At 40.2% G+C, this 18,438-nt stretch overlaps 2 protein-coding genes across 4 annotated transcripts; both read right to left on the minus strand.

Moving 5' to 3' along the window:
• Window positions 1-1,253: 1,253 nt before the first annotated feature.
• On the minus strand, window positions 1,254-8,605 carry si:rp71-68n21.9 (kelch-like protein 9). Its single transcript, XM_058393657.1, has 8 exons — window positions 8,480-8,605; window positions 8,052-8,167; window positions 5,098-5,392; window positions 4,841-4,973; window positions 4,558-4,754; window positions 3,621-4,464; window positions 2,635-2,748; window positions 1,254-2,150 (listed from the first exon to the last, which is right to left on the minus strand). Exons 2-8 carry the CDS (start codon window positions 8,054-8,056, stop codon window positions 1,654-1,656), a joined length of 2,085 nt encoding a protein of 694 aa, XP_058249640.1. The 5' UTR covers window positions 8,057-8,167; window positions 8,480-8,605; the 3' UTR covers window positions 1,254-1,653.
• Window positions 8,606-11,179: 2,574 nt separating this feature from the next.
• Window positions 11,180-14,982, minus strand: hao2 (hydroxyacid oxidase 2 (long chain)). 3 transcript variants are annotated; one of them, XM_058391237.1, is made up of 8 exons: window positions 14,847-14,982; window positions 13,797-13,937; window positions 13,132-13,283; window positions 12,603-12,886; window positions 12,219-12,458; window positions 11,903-12,061; window positions 11,747-11,816; window positions 11,180-11,652 (listed from the first exon to the last, which is right to left on the minus strand). In XM_058391237.1, exons 2-8 carry the CDS (start codon window positions 13,934-13,936, stop codon window positions 11,597-11,599), a joined length of 1,101 nt encoding a protein of 366 aa, XP_058247220.1. In that variant the 5' UTR covers window position 13,937; window positions 14,847-14,982; the 3' UTR covers window positions 11,180-11,596. The 3 variants fall into 3 exon arrangements, with proteins under 3 accessions (XP_058247220.1, XP_058247219.1, XP_058247221.1); XM_058391236.1 differs by having other exon boundaries at window positions 14,814-14,970; XM_058391238.1 differs by having other exon boundaries at window positions 12,219-12,437; window positions 14,814-14,969.
• Between the last annotated feature and the right edge of the window lie 3,456 nt (window positions 14,983-18,438).

Consider the following 18,438-nt stretch of genomic DNA (forward strand, 5'->3'; position numbering starts at 1 on the left):
TACCAAAGGTTATTCCCTCAACTGATGTATTCATGACAGTGTGTGCATGGTGCACTGCAATGGACTGGCATTTCATTCACACTCTGTGTATTCCCACCTCACACCCAGTATTCCCAGAAACAGCTGTTGCTGTTGCTTTAGTAAGAGGAAAGCAATTAGACACATTTGGCCGGATGTAATAAATGAGGATGTGAAGCTAGTGAGTGCAAGTGTTGAGGATGCAGAAGATAGGGATAGGTGGCGAGAGATTATTCGCTGTGGTGACCCCTGAAGGGAAAAGCCAAAAGAAGATGAAAAAGAAGAATTAGACACATTTTGCCGGGGCTGGGGAGATTTGTACCTCCACCCAATTCAAAAGAGTATGTTGTAGGCTTATTGGCATGTCAAACTTATCCGTAGTGTGTGAATGATTGTGTAATGCTATCCAGGGTGTCCCCTGTCTTGTGCGCAGGTGAGACTTACCTGGGCTCTCCACAACCCTGTGAAGGATAAGTGGTACGGAAAATATATGGATGGAACATCATGGTTTCAGCCAATTCTGCAGCTCATTGCACCCATAACATTATTTGCAATAACACCTCGCTTAAAATGCACATGTGAGCCACATCTGACTGAATTCTGGTTTGGCCAAGATATAGCATGGGTAATTGAACCTGAGCTAACTATAAATATAAAATATAATGCATAATACTCTTCCTCTGCATCTGGACAAAGTAGGTTACAGTATGTAAAGTTGTATGTTGTATCTTTTCTAATATGTATTTTCTGATTTTATTGATAAATGATTCGTGAAGTGTTGTAAAGTGAAGTAACACCTTGAAAACTACCGTGGAACCTGTGGTTAACAGAATGAGACACAGTTGGTGTGAGAGCAATGCTTTTATCAGAACAGTATATCTAGTTTAGTCTCACACCTACTGCCTCTGCTGTGAGGTGTTTGCATATTCTCCCTCTGTTTCTGGGGTTTTCTCCAGGTACTCCCATTTCCTCCTCAGTCCAAAAGCATGTGGTGTAGGATGTAAATTGTTTGTAGTGTGTGAATGGGTGTGTGAATGTGTGTGTGTTTGGGCCCTGTGATGGGGTGGCACCTTGTCCAGTGTCCCTAACCTTGTACCCCTAGTTCACGAGGATAGACTCCAGGTTCCCTTACAACCCTGTGTAGGATAAGCAATACAGAAAATGGATAGATGGATGAATGAAGTTATTTATTTCATTAAAATGTACTCAAATATAATTCAGAAAGAGACTGCATTAAAAGCACAAATTGTTTTGTTAGTTTTATTAAGAGTAAAGAGAGCAATATAATATACATAATGCACAGAAACTGTATTCACAGCTTTTCTCCAATCCTCCATAATAATGATGATGAAAATAATAATAATAATTATAATAACAATAATAAGAAAAATAATATATACACTCATGTTGGTATGATTCAGACATGTAAGATCATCCATTCCTCAGTTCTGAGTAGTTTGAAGGGGACATTCCTGTAGTTTATACAGAGTAGTCTAGTCTAATCCTCTGTAACACTGTTCATTCAAAAATGGAAAAAAAACCCCAAAACAATATATATATATATACACATACACACACACACACACACACACTCTCTTTTTTGCTATGATTCAGACATGTTAAATCGTCTGTTACTCAGTTCTTAGTAGTCTGAAGGGGACATTCCTGTAACTGTACTTCATCTACAGACCCACTTGGACGATGTACAGTCATAGTGCAAGCTCGTATACCTCCTAAAGGCTCTAACACATTAAAGACCCTCTCCCACTCATCCTTTTCAGGATCATAACACTGCACAATGTCGACCATGCAACGGCTGTTCCAAGAATAGCCTCCTACCACATAAATTCTGCCTTTAAACACGGTCACACCAACGTCGCTCTGACCTCTGGGCATCGGAGCCACCACAGTCCATTGGTCATTTGCCGGAGTGTAATATTCACAACTGAGGACATCATCATAGTCATTTGTTCCACGGAAGTGGTTTCCACCCATAACATAGAGTCGGTCTTCTACAGTGCACATGCAGTGCAGTCCACGGAGCTCCATCATGTCAGCACGACGACTCCATGTGTCTGTGTTGGGGTCATAACAAGACAACTCTTTCTGGAAAGCATCTCTCGTTATTCCCCCTAAAGAAGGAAAATAAATACTGACATATTTAATTTCTTTATTTCGACGTTGCCCTGGTGTATTGATGTTATACTTATTCACTGGTTTGTTGAGCCTCTGCAAGTTTGTAACTGTTGTTTGCAGGAAGGATGTGGTTTGGAGTGCCAAGTGACCTCATCTAGTTACCAAAACCCCCCACCCACTCAGGCTAACAGGCTAGTGAGAACTCGCCCACATTTGAGTAAAGGTCAGTATTTTAAACAAGAAACCAGCAACAAACATCTTCATGTGAAATGAAAGTTTTATAACATTCTCATTCTAGAAAAATGATTTCATGAGCCCAAAGATTGTGAAAAGAAAGTTCTATGGGATCCTCTGTAAAACATTTTAAACATTAAAGATCATGGTCATGGTAAGTAAAGCAAGAAAAATACACTTCATTGACCTAAATTAATCAGACAATGTTAACTACTTACTTATCTTTGATAAAATTTTCTTGCTTACCTGACACATACATTAGCCCTCCATGTACTGTACCAGCATGGCCATAATGAGGCTCACTCATGGGTGCAACAAAGGTCCACTCATTCTTGCTTAGATTATAACACTCCACTGTGCCTGTGGGAAAGATTTAAGCAGGAATTTGAATTTGTATAAGTAGACAATGATATAGTCTTTATCATTACAGTGTGTAACAAATGTGAGAATTTTTAAGTTCCTAAAGTCTCAACTTATCATTGATTTACTCAAATTATATGTATATATAAGTATGTGGACACCAGACCATCACACACATATGTGCCCACTCCAAAACCATGGCCATTAATATAGAGTTGCTATAGCAGACACAGCCTCATCATTGCTATAACAGCTTCTTCTGGGAAGGCTTTGCATTGGATCTTGGAACACCGTTGTGGGGATTTGTGTTCATTCAGGTCAGACCCTGATAACATGACAGGTCTGGTGTGCAGTCTGTTCTCCAGTTCATCCTTGGTCAAGGTGTTCAGTAGGGTTGAGGTCAGGGCTCAGCCCACTCAAGTTCTTCTACAACATCCTTGTTTTTTCTGTTCTTTGAATTGTGCACAAGGGCACTGTCAAGATGGAATATGCATGCATGTACATTCTAGACAATAGTTTGCTTACAACTTGGCAAAGTTTTGGGGAAGAACCATATATGGGTGTGATGTTCATATGACCACAAACTTTTTGCTATGTAGTGTATTATTTATGAACTACTATGTATTATTCAGTAACTATGTTTAAAATAACAGAAAAGTATATATATTTATGAGAATGAGTCTAGACCTGCCAAATGATCTTGGGAATTTAAGGGTCTAATGAGCGGTTTATGTATTTCATCTATATTACATAATATTGAGTCATAGTCTATTCATGTTTGGAAGCATTTTAAATCCACTACACAAGCCACTAGCAATACAGCCAGTGAGTTAGTTCTATGGATCTATTTTATCAAAATATTTGAAACGTACCAATCTCTCCAGTGGCGTTTCTCCCCCCAGCAGCGTAGAGCTTCCCCTTCAGAGCACTCAAATGGAAGAAAGTCCGCTTCTCATTCAGGGATGCCACCTGCAGCCAGCGGTCGAATCGAGGGTCATACCTGTATGCACTGTCCACTGCTGTCTTTCCCTTTGTGTCATAAGTGCTCTGCCCTCCTACAATGTAAAGGAAGCCGCCTAAAAGAGCCACTCCATGCTGATAGCGAGGCATTTCCATTGGCTGGAGGGCTCTCCAGATGCCTCCTTCTTCCTCATCATACAGCCTAAGCTCTCTGCTCACCACCAGCTGTTGCCTCATCACTCCACCCAGAGCCAGAAGGTATGTTGTGTCTGAACGAATGCGAGTCCTCTCTGTCTGGAGTAATGGCTGAAGGAACGGCAGCATCTGGTAGTTGCTAGCCTCCAAGAGTAGGTTCACACAAGCTGTGTCAGAACGCATGAATGGCGCCTTGCCTTCCTTTTCCTCATCATTATCCTCATCAATCTGGTCTTCCTGTGATATCTGCAGGAGTTCAGCAGGGGTCATCAGGGGGAAGCGAATGTGGCGCATCAAGGAGTAGGCTGCAGGCCGGCGTTCACTGGGCTTATGAGCTAGCCAAGTACGGGCAGTGCGATAGAGCTCCATCTCTGAGAATCCTTTCAGTGAATCACTTGATAAGGCATGTGCTATGCTGGCCTCAGAAAGCTCCAGAAAACGATCACTTTGCACTAGAGCTGAGAAGTTCTCACAGACAAAGTTGTGTAAGTGGGTCTGGACATCTTCCAGAAGCAGATCGTTAGCAATGCGTTCGACTTCTGTGCAGTTTTCGATGGTGACCTGCCATATGAAGTAAAAAAAACAATACAATATATACAAGTGATTTTGATCCAGCAATTTAAGAATTATGAAAACTATGTAATGGCCACATACCTCACTGCTAAGTAACTGATTGCAGAAGTTGAGAACTGGAATCACTTGGAGGAAACTGGCAGCCTCCAGAGTGTCCTGAAGGGTGCCTAAGTTCAGACTTAGCTGTGATGTATAAATAAACTCAATAATCTTCTTCAGGCCTGTGGTGCTCACTCCATGAAGTTTAATTTCAGGCAGCTCCTGTTCTTTCATTCCACCTACAAGATAGTGTTTGTGGTTGATTATTACAAATCTGAGCCATATATAAAAAAGCTAATAACATCTTTTTTTGTTCAGTATTCACCTGTGAACATAGCCTTGAAGTAGTCACTGGCTGAAGCCATGATCACTCTGTGAACTGGAAAGGTTTCAGTACTATCCCCAGGCACCAGCGTGACATCACATAAGGTTTTGTCACAGCGAAAATGATCCAGACCCTGACAAAACATTGTACTTGTGGTGAGAAAAAGCTTATGGGCATATTGTTCTATTCTACACTAATAAAATACAGCAACAACTATCTAACCCTCCTTTGTTTAATGCTTTTATAGTATTCTTTACCTTAAGTATGACATTTCCGTGCTCAATGCTACTGAACACCTGTATGTGAGGTTTGGGACGAATGTTAGGCTTTAAGCTGGCATCAGGGGGCTTTGGGGAGACCACTTGCTGTTTGGGAGCAGGCTCTAAAGGTTTTGCAGCCACCTCTGGAGGTCTTGGAGCAGGTTCAGGTTGTCTGGGAGGGGCGGCAGGTGGAGGCCTTTCTGCTTGAGGTGGAGATCTTGCAGATTCTCTCTGACTCCTGCTCCCTATGCGAGACAGTTTTCGGTGCAGTTTTCCCTCTTCTCCGCTGTTTCTGAAAGAAAGCAGATTGGGCCATTGGAAGGTGAATCCCTTTTGAGTTCCTTAATTCCTGTACTGGAAACTATTTACGCACTCAGTTTCTGTCGCTGAACAGTCTTACATGAGTCTTACGTGAGAGGTATGACACAATAAGTAATTGTGAAGGGTTTCATGTGCTGACTAAGCACTTATGTGTGGTATTGAAAACACAAAGACACAATGCTATGCACTTTGACATCGTTGATACGTTTGATTGTGCTTAAGAGTGTTTTTATTTTCAGACCTACACTATATTGCCAAAATTATTCGCTCACCTGCCTTGACTCACATATGAACTTAAGTGACATCCCATTCCTAATCCATAGGGTTCAATATGACGTCGGTCCACCCTTTGCAGCTATAACAGCTTCAACTCTTCTGGGAAGGCTGTCCACAAGGTTTAGGAGTGTGTTTATGGGAATTTTTGACCATTCTTCCAGAAGCGCATTTGTGAGGTCACACACTGATGTTGGACGAGAAGGCCTGGCTCTCAGTCTCCGCTCTAATTCATCCCAAAGGTGTTCTATCGGGTTGAGGTCAGGACTCTGTGCAGGCCAGTCAAGTTCATCCACACCAGACTCTGTCATCCATGTCTTTATGGACCTTGCTTTGTGCACTGGTGCACAGTCATGTTGGAAGAGGAAGGGGCCAGCTCCAAACTGTTCCCACAAAGTTGGGAGCATGGAATTGTCCAAAATGTCTTGGTATGCTGAAGCATTCAGAGTTCCTTTCACTGGAACTAAGGGGCCAAGCCCAGCTCCTGAAAAACAACCCCACACCATAATCCCCCCTCCACCAAACTTTACACTTGGCACAATGCAGTCAGACAAGTACCGTTCTCCTGGCAACCGCCAAACCCAGACTCGTCCATCAGATTGCCAGATGGAGAAGTGCGATTCGTCACTCCAGAGAACGCGTCTCCACTGCTCTAGAGTCCAGTGGCAGCGTGCTTTACACCACTGCATCCGACGCTTTGCATTGCACTTGGTGATGTATGGCTTGGATGCAGCTGCTCGGCCATGGAAACCCATTCCATGAAGCTCTCTGCGCACTGTTCTTGAGCTAATCTGAAGGCCACATGAAGTTTGGAGGTCTGTAGCGATTGACTCTGCAGAAAGTTGGCGACCTCTTCGCACTATGCGCCTCAGCATCCGCTGACCCCGCTCCGTCAGTTTACGTGGCCTACCACTTCGTGGCTGAGTTGCTGTCATTCCCAAACACTTCCACGTTCTTATAATACAGCTGACAGTTGACTGTGGAATATTTAGGAGCAAGGAAATTTCACGACTGGATTTGTTGCACAGGCAGCATCCTATCACAGTTCCACGCTGGAATTCACTGAGCTCCTGAGAGCGACCCATTCTTTCATAAATGTTTGTAAAAACAGTCTGCATGCCTAGGTGCTTGATTTTATACACCTGTGGCCATGGAAGTGATTGGAACACCTGATTCTGATTATTTGGATGGGTGAGCGAATACTTTTGGCAATATATTGTATAATAAACAAATGATATGCATGTACCTAATACTCACCAGGAGCTGTGTTAATGTTATATTTCGAATATTTCTACGGAAATCTCTCAAAAAATATTTTACTATAAAGAAAAGAAGAATATAGTACACATTTATAATTTTATCCTCACTTTCAATTTGTCTCATGTTTATTTTGACCTCGAACAACATATATTGTTGAAGTACATTTTCACCAAGGATCACAAAAAGCAGATGTTGCTTGCAACATGGATTACCAAAACAATGATCTATGAGAAAAAAATTTCAATCCATAAATGTAATCTTCTGGAGTTATTAGATGAGAGATAATAGAGGGTTTTCTTGTTAAATAAGACCAAATATATAGAATATTTTGATTACAAAAAAGAAGACAGTTTACCACAAATCCTGTATGCAAAATGGAGGCAATGCAAATGCCCACTGTGTGGTGTGGTTTGGGGTTGGATATGAGACAGCGTCAGAGGGCTTGTTATATTTTAGGACATTAAAATGAAACTTTAGCTGCTTCGAGGGTAAAACTGGGTTCTCAGAAGGTCGAAAAGACAGCAGGCAATGGTTCAACCGAAGATTGTGTTCCTTTTAACAAAAAAGACCTAAAACAAATCCTGTAAATTTATGTAAAAATAATAAATCTGCCTGCTCAACTGTATGTGCATTGGCTAAAATGCAAAATGAGTAAATGCAGAATAGCATATAGTGTTTGAAAACATTTCCCAGTCTATATCTAATCTGACTCATTAACCAAAATGTCAAATCGATATATCTGCATGCTCAGAAGTGAGTCTAGCAAGGGTCAATTAGGCACCGCACTAAACCTCTGCATTGTCTCCGCTTATGCATACTCAACGTTATTTTAGCAAAGTGTACAAACAGCTACATTCAACAGTGTCAAATTAATTTGCTTTGTTTTTCTCTAAGCAGTCGTATCTTACACAGTCTATATAAATCTATACAACAGCTTTACCATTTGTACACAGATGCTGATCAGGATGAAGGCATTGTATTTGAACTCAGTGTTCAATAATATTCCATTAATTTTTCCAATTCTTTCATAGTTTTCCTGTCAAAATATCTCACGTTATGTTTTATGGTAAACAAACTGAAACAGAAACAAATCTTACCCCATGTTTGTGAAGTTAAAACAATTCAGTTGTTTGTACACTATCCGTGCCAGGCGAAGGGACGTTTAAATGTCGTTCTGGGATCACACTGAAAACAAGTTCACAGAGCTGAGTGTCTGAAAAGGAAGTGAAAGGAGGTTAGTAAGACCTTGTGTGCACCCTACATGATGAAACCACCAGAACAGGTGTAACATGACAAGACACGCATCAAGTAGATGTCCAAACTTTTCACATTAGTGTCATTTACGTGACTACATAAACACACATTGAATACACTTAAACGGACATTGTCCTTTGCGCAGCTCATAATTGATGCACATCATGTAGCAAATAGTGTCGTTTGAATAGCAAAATGATTTAAAAAGTTCATTATATTGGAGCATTTCCTCAAAGAATGCCAGAAAAGGGTTTCCTACACAGTAACTTACCGAACACTGATACATTCTGTGAAGGTTCAAGGTCTTCTGCACATCACAGAACTAAGCATCTCAATGCTACTGCTATGAGCTGTTTACCACAAGCCACTTGACTTCCTGTGTCACTTCTCTTTTCTTAGTTTTTGTCTGCTTGTTTTTTGCTCACACAGACCCATATGTTCTTCCTCTTTTTACATGTCACATTTCTCAATCAAGAGGTCACATTTGGCAATTCTTTATGCAAGCATTAAAAGGTAAATCCATACACAGAGATGTAGCAGGAAGAGTGAGCATGTATATATTAGGGGTTTGTGTATGTTTATACCACCACTCTTGTCTAATCCCTATGTCTCTTAACAGTGTTTAGCAGTGTTTCCTCATTCTTTGATCGTTGCCTTTAGTGCTGAAGTGAATCTTTTTTAACAGAGTTTGAGACCACACCAAAGTTTACAGCGTACTTTAAATAGCTGTGTAAGAAGAATGGTGTCGAGCACCACATTTATATGAGCTTTACCTTATACTCATAGTACCATCATGGATTTGACAGGTTAAAAGTACACAGAGTCTATGTATTGGTTTTGTGTTATGCTTTGTTAAATAATCTCTTTTATCCTGAATATGTATATCATTAAGTTTGCAGACGATACTGTGGTGGTGGGCCTGATCTCCAACAACGACGAGACCTAGAGGAGATTAGAAACCTGGAGTTATGATGCCAGGTCAACAATCGCCTCCTGAACGTCAACAAGACTAAGGAGCTGATAGTGGACCTTAGCACAAAGCAGGAGAGGAATTATCAGCCCCTGACTATCAATGGGACCCCAGTGGAGAGAGTGGACAGTTTCCGGTACCTTGGTGTTTACATCACGCAGGACCTGACTTGGTCCTGTCATGTCAACATCCTGGTGAAGAAGGCCCTACAGCGTCTCTATCATCTTAGATGCCTAAAGGACTTTAAACTGCCCTCAAAGGTGCAAAAGTCATTCTACACCTGCACCACTGAGAGCATCCTGACAGGAAGTATCACAGCCTGGTTTCGAAACAGCACCAAGCAGGACAGGCAAGCTCTCCAGAGGGTGGTGCGATCAGCCGAGCATACCATCCGCATCGAGCTTCCTGACCTGGAGACTATATACAGCAAGCGGTGCTGGACCAAGGCCAGGAAGATAAAGAAGGACCTCAGCCATCCCAACAATGGACTCTTCTCTCTGTTGCGGTCAGGGAAGCATTTCCATTCCTTGAAGGCAAACACAGAGAGAATGAGGAGGAGCTTCTTCCCGCAAGCCATTTGGGCCCTCAACCAGAACACCTAGAACCTGGACTTTCTGGACTTCGCCCACACGAGATGACATTCTACCTCAGCTGATTGTCGCACATGCAATAATTGCACTACTTGCATACTCTGCACTACTCTGCACACACAATAACCACACTCACTGTACATATTTGTGTGCATCTTTGTGTGCACACTGCACCGTCACTTTACTCCCTGATATTCCTGTACAACTGGACATTTACATTTGCCTTTTATATGTATATTTATCTTGTGTATGCACACTGTACATACTGTATTTATTTATTGTCATAACATTTATATTTGTCTTTTCATATCTACATATATGTATATGTTGTATTTTTCTATATATTATAGATGTTTATACATATTTATTACTCATTTTACTACTCAAAAAAAGTTAAGGATATTGGGCTTTCGGGTGAAATTTCAGGATGTACCTAAAATGCACTATAACCTTTACAGGTGAACTTAATTTGACCTTCTCTACACTTTTGAATACACATGTCCAACTGTTCAGTGTTTCAGTACTTTTTGCATAACTTGCTGTTCTCTAACAAGGTGCTCAACGGCAAAATTCACAACTGGTGTTTGATCCATGAATCGACCAATAAATTTTCTGGTTCTATTAGAATTGGTATTTAAACAGTCCTCTTCATCATGCTGTTCACATTTTGACATCATGAGACCAAGACAACACCTAACTATTGATCAACAGGACCTCGCGATTGCGAGGCTTCAAACAGGATGTTCTCAGAGGGAAGTGGCCACTGAGCTTAGAGTGTCACAGAGTGTCATCAGCAGGTTGCGACAGAGATACAGAGAGACTGGAAGAGTCACAGAAAGGCATAGAAGTGGACGTCCTTTGGCCACATCCCACTTTGATGACCACTTTGATTCATTGTGAACAGTGCCCTTCGGAACCGGATGATGAATGCCACTCAACTCCAGGCACATTTAAGGGAGGTGAGAGGCACCCAAGTGTCACGTCAGACCATTCGAAACCATTTACATCAGCGTGGTCTGCGTGCTAGATGACCTACAAGGGTACCTGACCACACATCATCGTCTTGCATGGGCCAGGGAGCATTTATGCTGGACGAGGGACCAGTGGGCCTCAGTGCTGTTCTCTGATGAAAGTTGATTCATGTTGAGCAGAAATGATGGCCGCCAACCATGTTGGAGACGTCAAGGAGAGCGCTATGCATCAGCCACTGTTGTGCTGGTGTTACAGATTTTTTTTTTAAATTTAATCTTTTTCCTTCTTCAAATGTAGGACAGTAGTAAAAAGCATTTCGCTACATGTTGTACTGTGTATGATTTCATATGTGATGAATAAAATTTGAATTTGAATTATATTTAATTCTTAAAAAAAGATGTCCTCAAGATAAGGCATTAAATCACCAAACAGGCCAGGCTCTGCAATAAAGTTTATTATTCATTTAGTGTTATATGCTTCAGGTATTCATTTATAGCAACTTATTGTGAATACTGCATCAAATTATTTTATCCTTCTTTGTAATGACTTTCCAAACCCATTTTCGTCACCAGACCTGTCTGTCTGCTCATGATACACTAGATGTATTATCAGTCTGTGCCACAAACATGCCGTAAATCCCCCCTTCACTTAGCAAATCTTTATGATCTCTTGTTACCAAACCATATATATTTTCATATGTCATGGATAAAGAGCAAGTAGGTGTATTGTGGCCTAGCTAACATGCCTCCATTAATGTACAAACACATCAAATGCCTCTTAAATCATTTTCAATTATTTTAGTGTTAACACTGTGTTGAAGCTTATCTTGATCTTGCCCTTATTTTCTTTTATTTGATTACAGTTTAGAAATCTGAATAAGGTTCCTGTTGATTTCAGCCACATTTCTGCAACCTGTGAAGAAAAGACAAGAGAGATATGAGGAGTCATTCATCTTTTAACTGAGAATGCACTGAGATACAGGGTACCCTATGAGTACTAGAAGTACCAGATAAGGCCATGGATAGACGAAACTCTTCATTTAGAATTTGCAGAACTTCCTTCACACCCTCTTCTCCCTGTCCAAAACAGATAATATTCATAGCGTTAAGCACACACACACACACACACACACACACACACACACACACACACACACAGTTACCTTGTAAGCAAGGCCCCAGATTGCAGGTCTTCCAATAAACACACACTTAGCTCCTAGAGCCAAGGCCTTCAGGACATCACTGCCTGTGCGAATCCCTCCATCCATGTACACCTCGATCCGGCCTTGCACTGTGTCCACTATCTCAGACAAACAGTCTATCTGTTTGTAGGAGCAGGGGACAAGGACAGATGGAGGAAAGGGAAAGTGATCTTGTTAGAACTGGAAATAAAAAAAAGTCTTTAAAATATATATACATATATTGGAAAGTAGAAAATATACAAGCTATGAAACCACTAAAACCAGTGCTGTTTCTCACTGTGGCTGGTCCCCCGTCCAGCTGTCGTCCTCCATGGTTGGAAACAATGATGCCTTGGACACCATGCTCCACAGCCAGCTCGGCATCCTCTTTAGTCAGGATACCTTTAATGATAATGGGCAGGCGGGTGAGAGACTGCAGCCAGTGTATGTCTTTCCAGCTTATGGATGGGTCCAATGAGTTGGATGGAACGCCATACTCTTCAAGACCTGCAGCATCCTGTATGAGGAAGCATTCAGGCTTAACAATAAACATAACACCCACACAAAAACATCAAAACAACATAAATGAACAAAAATGAAAATACTTTGAAAAATTTGAACATAGCTCAAATATAAAATAGCGTGTATGAGAAAAGTAGCTCGGATGTATATACAGCCGTACCTGAAACATGCCATCAAAGTTTTTTACTTTCAGATGAGGGGGGAGCTTAAACTGGTTGCGGATGTCATCACGACGTTTACCAGTGTATGGCACATCGACTGTGAGAACCAGGGCCTTGTAGCCGAGTGCCTCCACTCTGTGCACGAGCTGCTCTGATAGTTTGCGGTCACGGTACACATAGAGCTGGAACCAGCGGTAGCCATTTGGAGCTGCTGCACAAATCTCCTCCACAGAGCATGTGGAGTAAGTGCTGGTAATGTAACAGGTGTTCACAGCTTCCGTGGCTGAGAAAGCAAAAAACAAAGTATGGATAGCAAAATATTGCATCAACTAAAAAGGCACACTCTGCCAGTGTAGTCTTGGCTGTTCTTATGTAACAGGAAAAAGTACTAAGTAAACCAAACCCTGTTATATCAACTCAGATTAATCAGTATGTACTGTATCAAGCTACACTGTAAAGATTGCAATACATTTTATAGTACTCAATGTTCGTGAATTTATCCAAGAATGTCTGTATTATAGCACTTACCTCTGGCAGTGGCTAGCTCTCCCTCATACCATGCCAGACAGTGGAAAGCAGTAGGTGCAATACCTACAGGAAAGCTGATCTCGGTGCCCAAAATGGTAGTTCGCGTGTCACTCATTGACACATCTCGCAAGATCCGAGGCCTTAAACGGATCCTGGTGGTGATTTAATCCAAGAAAATAAGACTTGGAATTTTAGACTAGGATTCAGGAATTTTAATATTATTAATATTAAAATTAATATTATATTATTACTTCAGAAATATTCAGACTGATTTTATTCATTTGTATACAAATTTAGTAATCATCAAGACATACACTATATTGCCAAAAGTTTTGGGACACCCCTCCAAACACCAAAATATTTTGGTCAATTTAATGCTCCCAACTTTGTGGGAACAGTTTGGGGATGACCCTTTCCTGTTCCAGTGATGTTGGAACAGGAAGGGGTCATCCCCAAACTGTTCCCACAAATTTGGGAGCATAAAATTGACCAAAATATTTTGGTATGCTGAAGAATTAAGAGTTCCTTTCACTGGAACTAAGGGGCCAAGCCCAACCCCTGAATTCAATGATTTGACAATATAGTGTATTAATAGTAGGATGTGCATTTATGTACGCACGTTCATCATTGTGAGGGATTAATGTCCAGAGAAAGGGATAAAATACCTTTTGTAAGCCTGTAGATTGTCATCCCTGGTGCAGCACTCATCTGCTCCGGCTGCATAATAATCCCAGGTAGATTTGGAGAGATGCTGTCTGGCATACTCCTCAAAATCAGTAAGACACACTTTAGCTGTAGTGTTCATTCTGATAGAAAATAGAGCACACAAGTGTTGACACATTGTCTAGGTTGGTTGTGGCAATATTTAATAAAATAGATTTATTCACTTAAATCAAACATGGAAATGTTAAATGTAGATTGTTTGTGGAATGAATTTTTAACGGTCAGTGATAAAGCAATTGTTTAATATTTCACAATACTGCCAGTTTGTCCATCCATTAATTTTCTGAACTGCTTTTCCTATACAGGGTCTATACAGAGCCTGGGGCCTGAACCAGGGAACTCGGGGCACAAGGCAGGGGGGACACCGGACAGGGTGACAAACCATCACAGATTAAACACACTTACACACACTACAGGACACTTCATAAATCAGACTCAAGCTGTCTCAAACACTAGTCTCTGAGGTGTAAGTTAAACGTGTTAACCACTAAGCCATTGTGCCCTTTTACCTGTTTGTAACCTACATACATTACTTTGCACATAGCAGTGAGAAAGTGGCTGAAAATAACACTAAAACATGGTATACATTTCAGCATGCCTATGGAATTGCTTTTAAATATATTTAGGAGTGCTAGAACCTATAAGATTTGTGGACTGTAGTAAACAGAGGAACATATTCATTAGACGGTCACACAGATGCTGTTCCTACTATTGACCACTAGATGGCGCACACAGAGCATATTACATATTGACTAATCGAAGCACTGGCTTTTTCTGTTTTCTACGAATGAAAAAAATTAACTATCCTCTGTAGCATTATGCATGACTAAAACACGCAGGTTTTACGGCTAATTGACTATTAATCAGAAAAGACTACTGAACAAGTCTCCACGCGCATTAAAGTAGGCAATAACGGTCACTTCAGTAAAAGGAGACACGTTAAACTGATTAAATGTTACCTATAAGTAATGGTATAACTTCTGAACACCTACGCTGATGAAAAACAGGCATTCTGAAAGAGGCAAGTACTTATGGAGAAAAAAAAGCTCAGTCCAGCTCAAACACCAAGCAGAACAACAGCAGTAGTGACCACTGACCGGACGCTAAACATTACTCTGCACTATGAACTCTAACAGGAAGAAATCTTTATTATACAACAGTTAGTTCCGGTCCACCAATTTTGATTGGTCGAGCGGCGTAGCGAGAGTGTAGAATAAACTAAACTTTGACGCTTCACTCAATGTATCACTCCGCCAGTGTAGAATTCCACCATATCAATTCATCCAGTATCACCGCACTATTGCTTGTGCCATATTGCTTTAATATATCATCTAGTCTTCCACAAAACATACTGCATAAAGTTTGCTATTTAATACAAAAGAAAAAGAAAATATTCTCCACACCTAGGTTGAAGCAGCACTCCCTGTTTACTTCATTTCGTTGCTAAATATTCCCCGAGTTTATCCCATCAGATGCTATGCACACTGTAAGAGTCTCTACACTATCACTCAGTCAACAGCAACCACAGTATGACCATCACTGACCAGATGTTATATGATAGAACATAGAATCACAGCAGTGACACTGACATGCTGAGGCCATTATCTGATGCTGAACTGGTAGGAAGGTCATTCAGCATCAAAAATGTGTCAGATTTTCTTCATTAATTTTTTTTGTTGTGACCTTAAACCAGTGATTGCAAAGTGTCTTCATTCTAAAATTATTTCTAATTAAATAATCCATTAATTATTAGTTAATGACATTTGTAATCAATCAACCAATTAATCAATTAGTTTATTATTATTTTCACATTTAAAAAATGTCTTATCTGGGAAAAGCTGTTTACAATTTAATCACCAGACATATTAATCTCAGCCTCATGAAATTAAATTTGGCAAGCATGTACACAAACATGTTTTCTATCTATGTAAATGCTCAGAAGTCGTCACAGAAGGCCAATTTTTTCCATACAGGGTTCTCGAAATGGAAAAAAGTGCAAACATGAGTGGGCTTATAGACCCCATTTTAATGGAAACAGATAGTAAAAGTCACAGTTTCTGTGTCACTACAATGTTTCATTGACTTGTCGAAATCCGAGTTCGGAACAACCAAACCTATTCAAGATATTGACAAAATTACGCTAAAGATTTAATATTTGCATTGTTTTGTCCTATGCTGACTCATGAAAAACTTTTAGTAGCTTAGTAGAACCATAAAAAATGTGTAAAATATTTTATTGTTGTGTTCCAAGTTGCAAGGTCCTTCCATGTTGTCTGCATATATTTAGAGTGCTCAAGATATGAACCATATTTTTACCCATTCAACCGTATATCCTCCCTGAACTTTATTGGGAACACCTGTACATGGACTCATTCATGCAATTCTCTAATAAGCCAATCATGTGGCAGCAGTGCAGTGCAGAAAATCATGTAGATACGGGCCAGCAGTTTTGGGTAATGTTCACATCAACCATCAGAATGGAGAAAAAATGTGATCTCAGTGATTTTGACCGTGAAACCGTTTTTTGTTGCTGCCAGATGGGCTGGCTTGAGTATTTCTGTAACTGTTGATTTCCTGGGATTTTATGCACAACAGTCTCTAGAGTTTATTTAGAATGGTGTAATAAAGAAAAAAACATCCAGTGAGCAGCTCATCTATAGACAGAAACACTTGGAAGAGAGAGATTAACAGACTGACTGGTTTGAGTTGACAAAAAGGCTACATTAACTGAGATAACCACAGTTGTGGTGAGCAGAAAAGCATCTCAGAATGCACAACGTGTCGAGATGGATGAGCTTAAACAGCAGAAGACCAGACTCCCACTTCTGTCAGCTAGGGACAGAAAGCTACCCAGTATTATTATAGTGTTTCTCATAAAGTATTCTGTGAGTGTATAAGGTCACGTGTTTGACTGGATCCCAGATTATAGAATATTGTAAGCCAAACACCACAAACTAAATTATTTAGAATATTGTAAGCCAAACACCACAAACTTTAATCAAAAGACAAAGTTAAAAAATATCTTGACTGGAAGGAAATGTAATTGAAAGTCAAAGCAAGCACTAGGGGTATAGGTTTTGATGTGATGTACTGCAATGCTCCATGAACAGAAACACAGAAACATGTTACAGTGTTTGTTGGGGGAAAAAAGCCTCTATGCTGAATCGAGTACAAATTATGAATCACAGCTTCTTTGCCACCTAGTACTATAGCTATTTATCAGCAGCACCATAATTTACCATTCAGTCCAGAACACCATACTGGAAGAATGATCAGAAAATACATAGCCTGTGTGTATGATTTCTACTGGTTGCATTGGCTACACATTGGAGAAGTAGGAAAATGTTAAGATCAAATTTATGCACCCAAGTAGACTAGCTATTTCCTTCAAGTGACCTGCATCCAAGAACATCTGTTAGGTACTTAAGGATTTCCTTGCAAACAATCTGTGATAGTCCTAAAAATGTCACATGGCACATGCCAGCAGAATTTGTGAAAAGTGCTAACAACCTAACATAAGACATTTGGTTTAGAGATCAGAAGATGAATATGAGACAATATATCAGAATTTCAGCATTCATTGCTTGTTATTATCTAGACGTGAACAACTTGGCACCTTTGGTGGCAGACCACCCAATACTTAAGCAAACAAAAACAATTTAGAACAAACAGTTATTAAGTAAAATCAGTAACACTGAATAAAACTTTGCTTGCCTATCCCTTGCTTGCAATAATTGAATCAAGCTGGTGACATCACCCAACTAGTGCATTCTTCTTTTGTGATGCTTTGTTTTGTGATCCTGGATGTGCTGCAGCGTCTTTCAGTTGTTTGTTTTAAGGGTTTTCTCCCTTCAGTCTCCTCTTCATGAGGTGAAATGCTGCTCAACTGAGTTAAGGTCTGTTGAATTTAATCTACCAGTAATCCATACCATTAATCCATTACTTTTTTGGCTCATATCTATACTTCTTTGCAAATTCCAGTCTAAACATCTGATTATTATTGCTGATGAGTGGTTTGCACCTTCTGGTACTGCTTCTATATGTCATCTCTGGAAGTCTTTTATAAACTTTGTTTTTGGGGTTTTCATCACAGCACTCACAATATTTCTGTCATCATCTGTTGTTTTCCTTGGATGACCTGTTTGATGTTTGGTTGTTAGTACACCAGTGGTTTCTTTCTTTTTTCATGACATTCTAAAATATTGTATTGGTTATGCCTAATGCCTGTGTAATATCTATCTTTTTTCTCTTTTCTCAGCTTTAAAATGACTTGCTTTTTCTCCCAAAGACAGCTCTCTGATCTTTGTGTAGGCTTTTCCTTTTTAACAACAAATGAAGTCATTCTAGATGAAACCCAGAATAAACATTTGGCACCCTTATCCAGAGCGGCTTACATTTTATATAAGTGAGGGTTAAGGGCCTTGCACAGGGGCCCAGCAGTGGCAACAGGATTCAAACTCACAACCTTCCAATTAATAGGTCAGGGCCTTAACCACTAAGCTAGCACACAAACAGAGCTAAGACAGAAAACATGTCTGAATTCACACGGAACATCTCAGACACAGTAGCTTTTTTTTATTTTAT

The sequence above is a fragment of the Hemibagrus wyckioides genome, linkage group LG06 (assembly GCF_019097595.1).
Source record: "Hemibagrus wyckioides isolate EC202008001 linkage group LG06, SWU_Hwy_1.0, whole genome shotgun sequence".
In the NCBI taxonomy this organism is placed as follows: Eukaryota; Metazoa; Chordata; class Actinopteri; order Siluriformes; family Bagridae; genus Hemibagrus; species Hemibagrus wyckioides.

What these genes read in the sequence shown, in the direction of transcription:
- si:rp71-68n21.9 (XM_058393657.1), bottom strand. An exon ending in ACGGAAATGTCATACTTAAG is followed by an intron (nt 4,974 to 5,097) that starts GTAAAGAATACT and finishes ATGTTTTGTCAG; the next exon opens with GGTCTGGATCATTTTCGCTG. An exon ending in AGGGCTAATGTATGTGTCAG is followed by an intron (nt 2,151 to 2,634) that starts GTAAGCAAGAAA and finishes TTCCTTCTTTAG; the next exon opens with GGGGAATAACGAGAGATGCT.
- hao2 (XM_058391237.1), bottom strand. Translation starts at nt 13,936, where the DNA reads ATGAACACTACAGCTAAAGTGTGTCTTACTGATTTTGAGGAGTATGCC. An exon ending in ACTTTGATGGCATGTTTCAG is followed by an intron (nt 12,459 to 12,602) that starts GTACGGCTGTAT and finishes TTTATTGTTAAG; the next exon opens with CCTGAATGCTTCCTCATACA. An exon ending in TGGACGGGGGACCAGCCACA is followed by an intron (nt 12,062 to 12,218) that starts GTGAGAAACAGC and finishes TCCTACAAACAG; the next exon opens with ATAGACTGTTTGTCTGAGAT.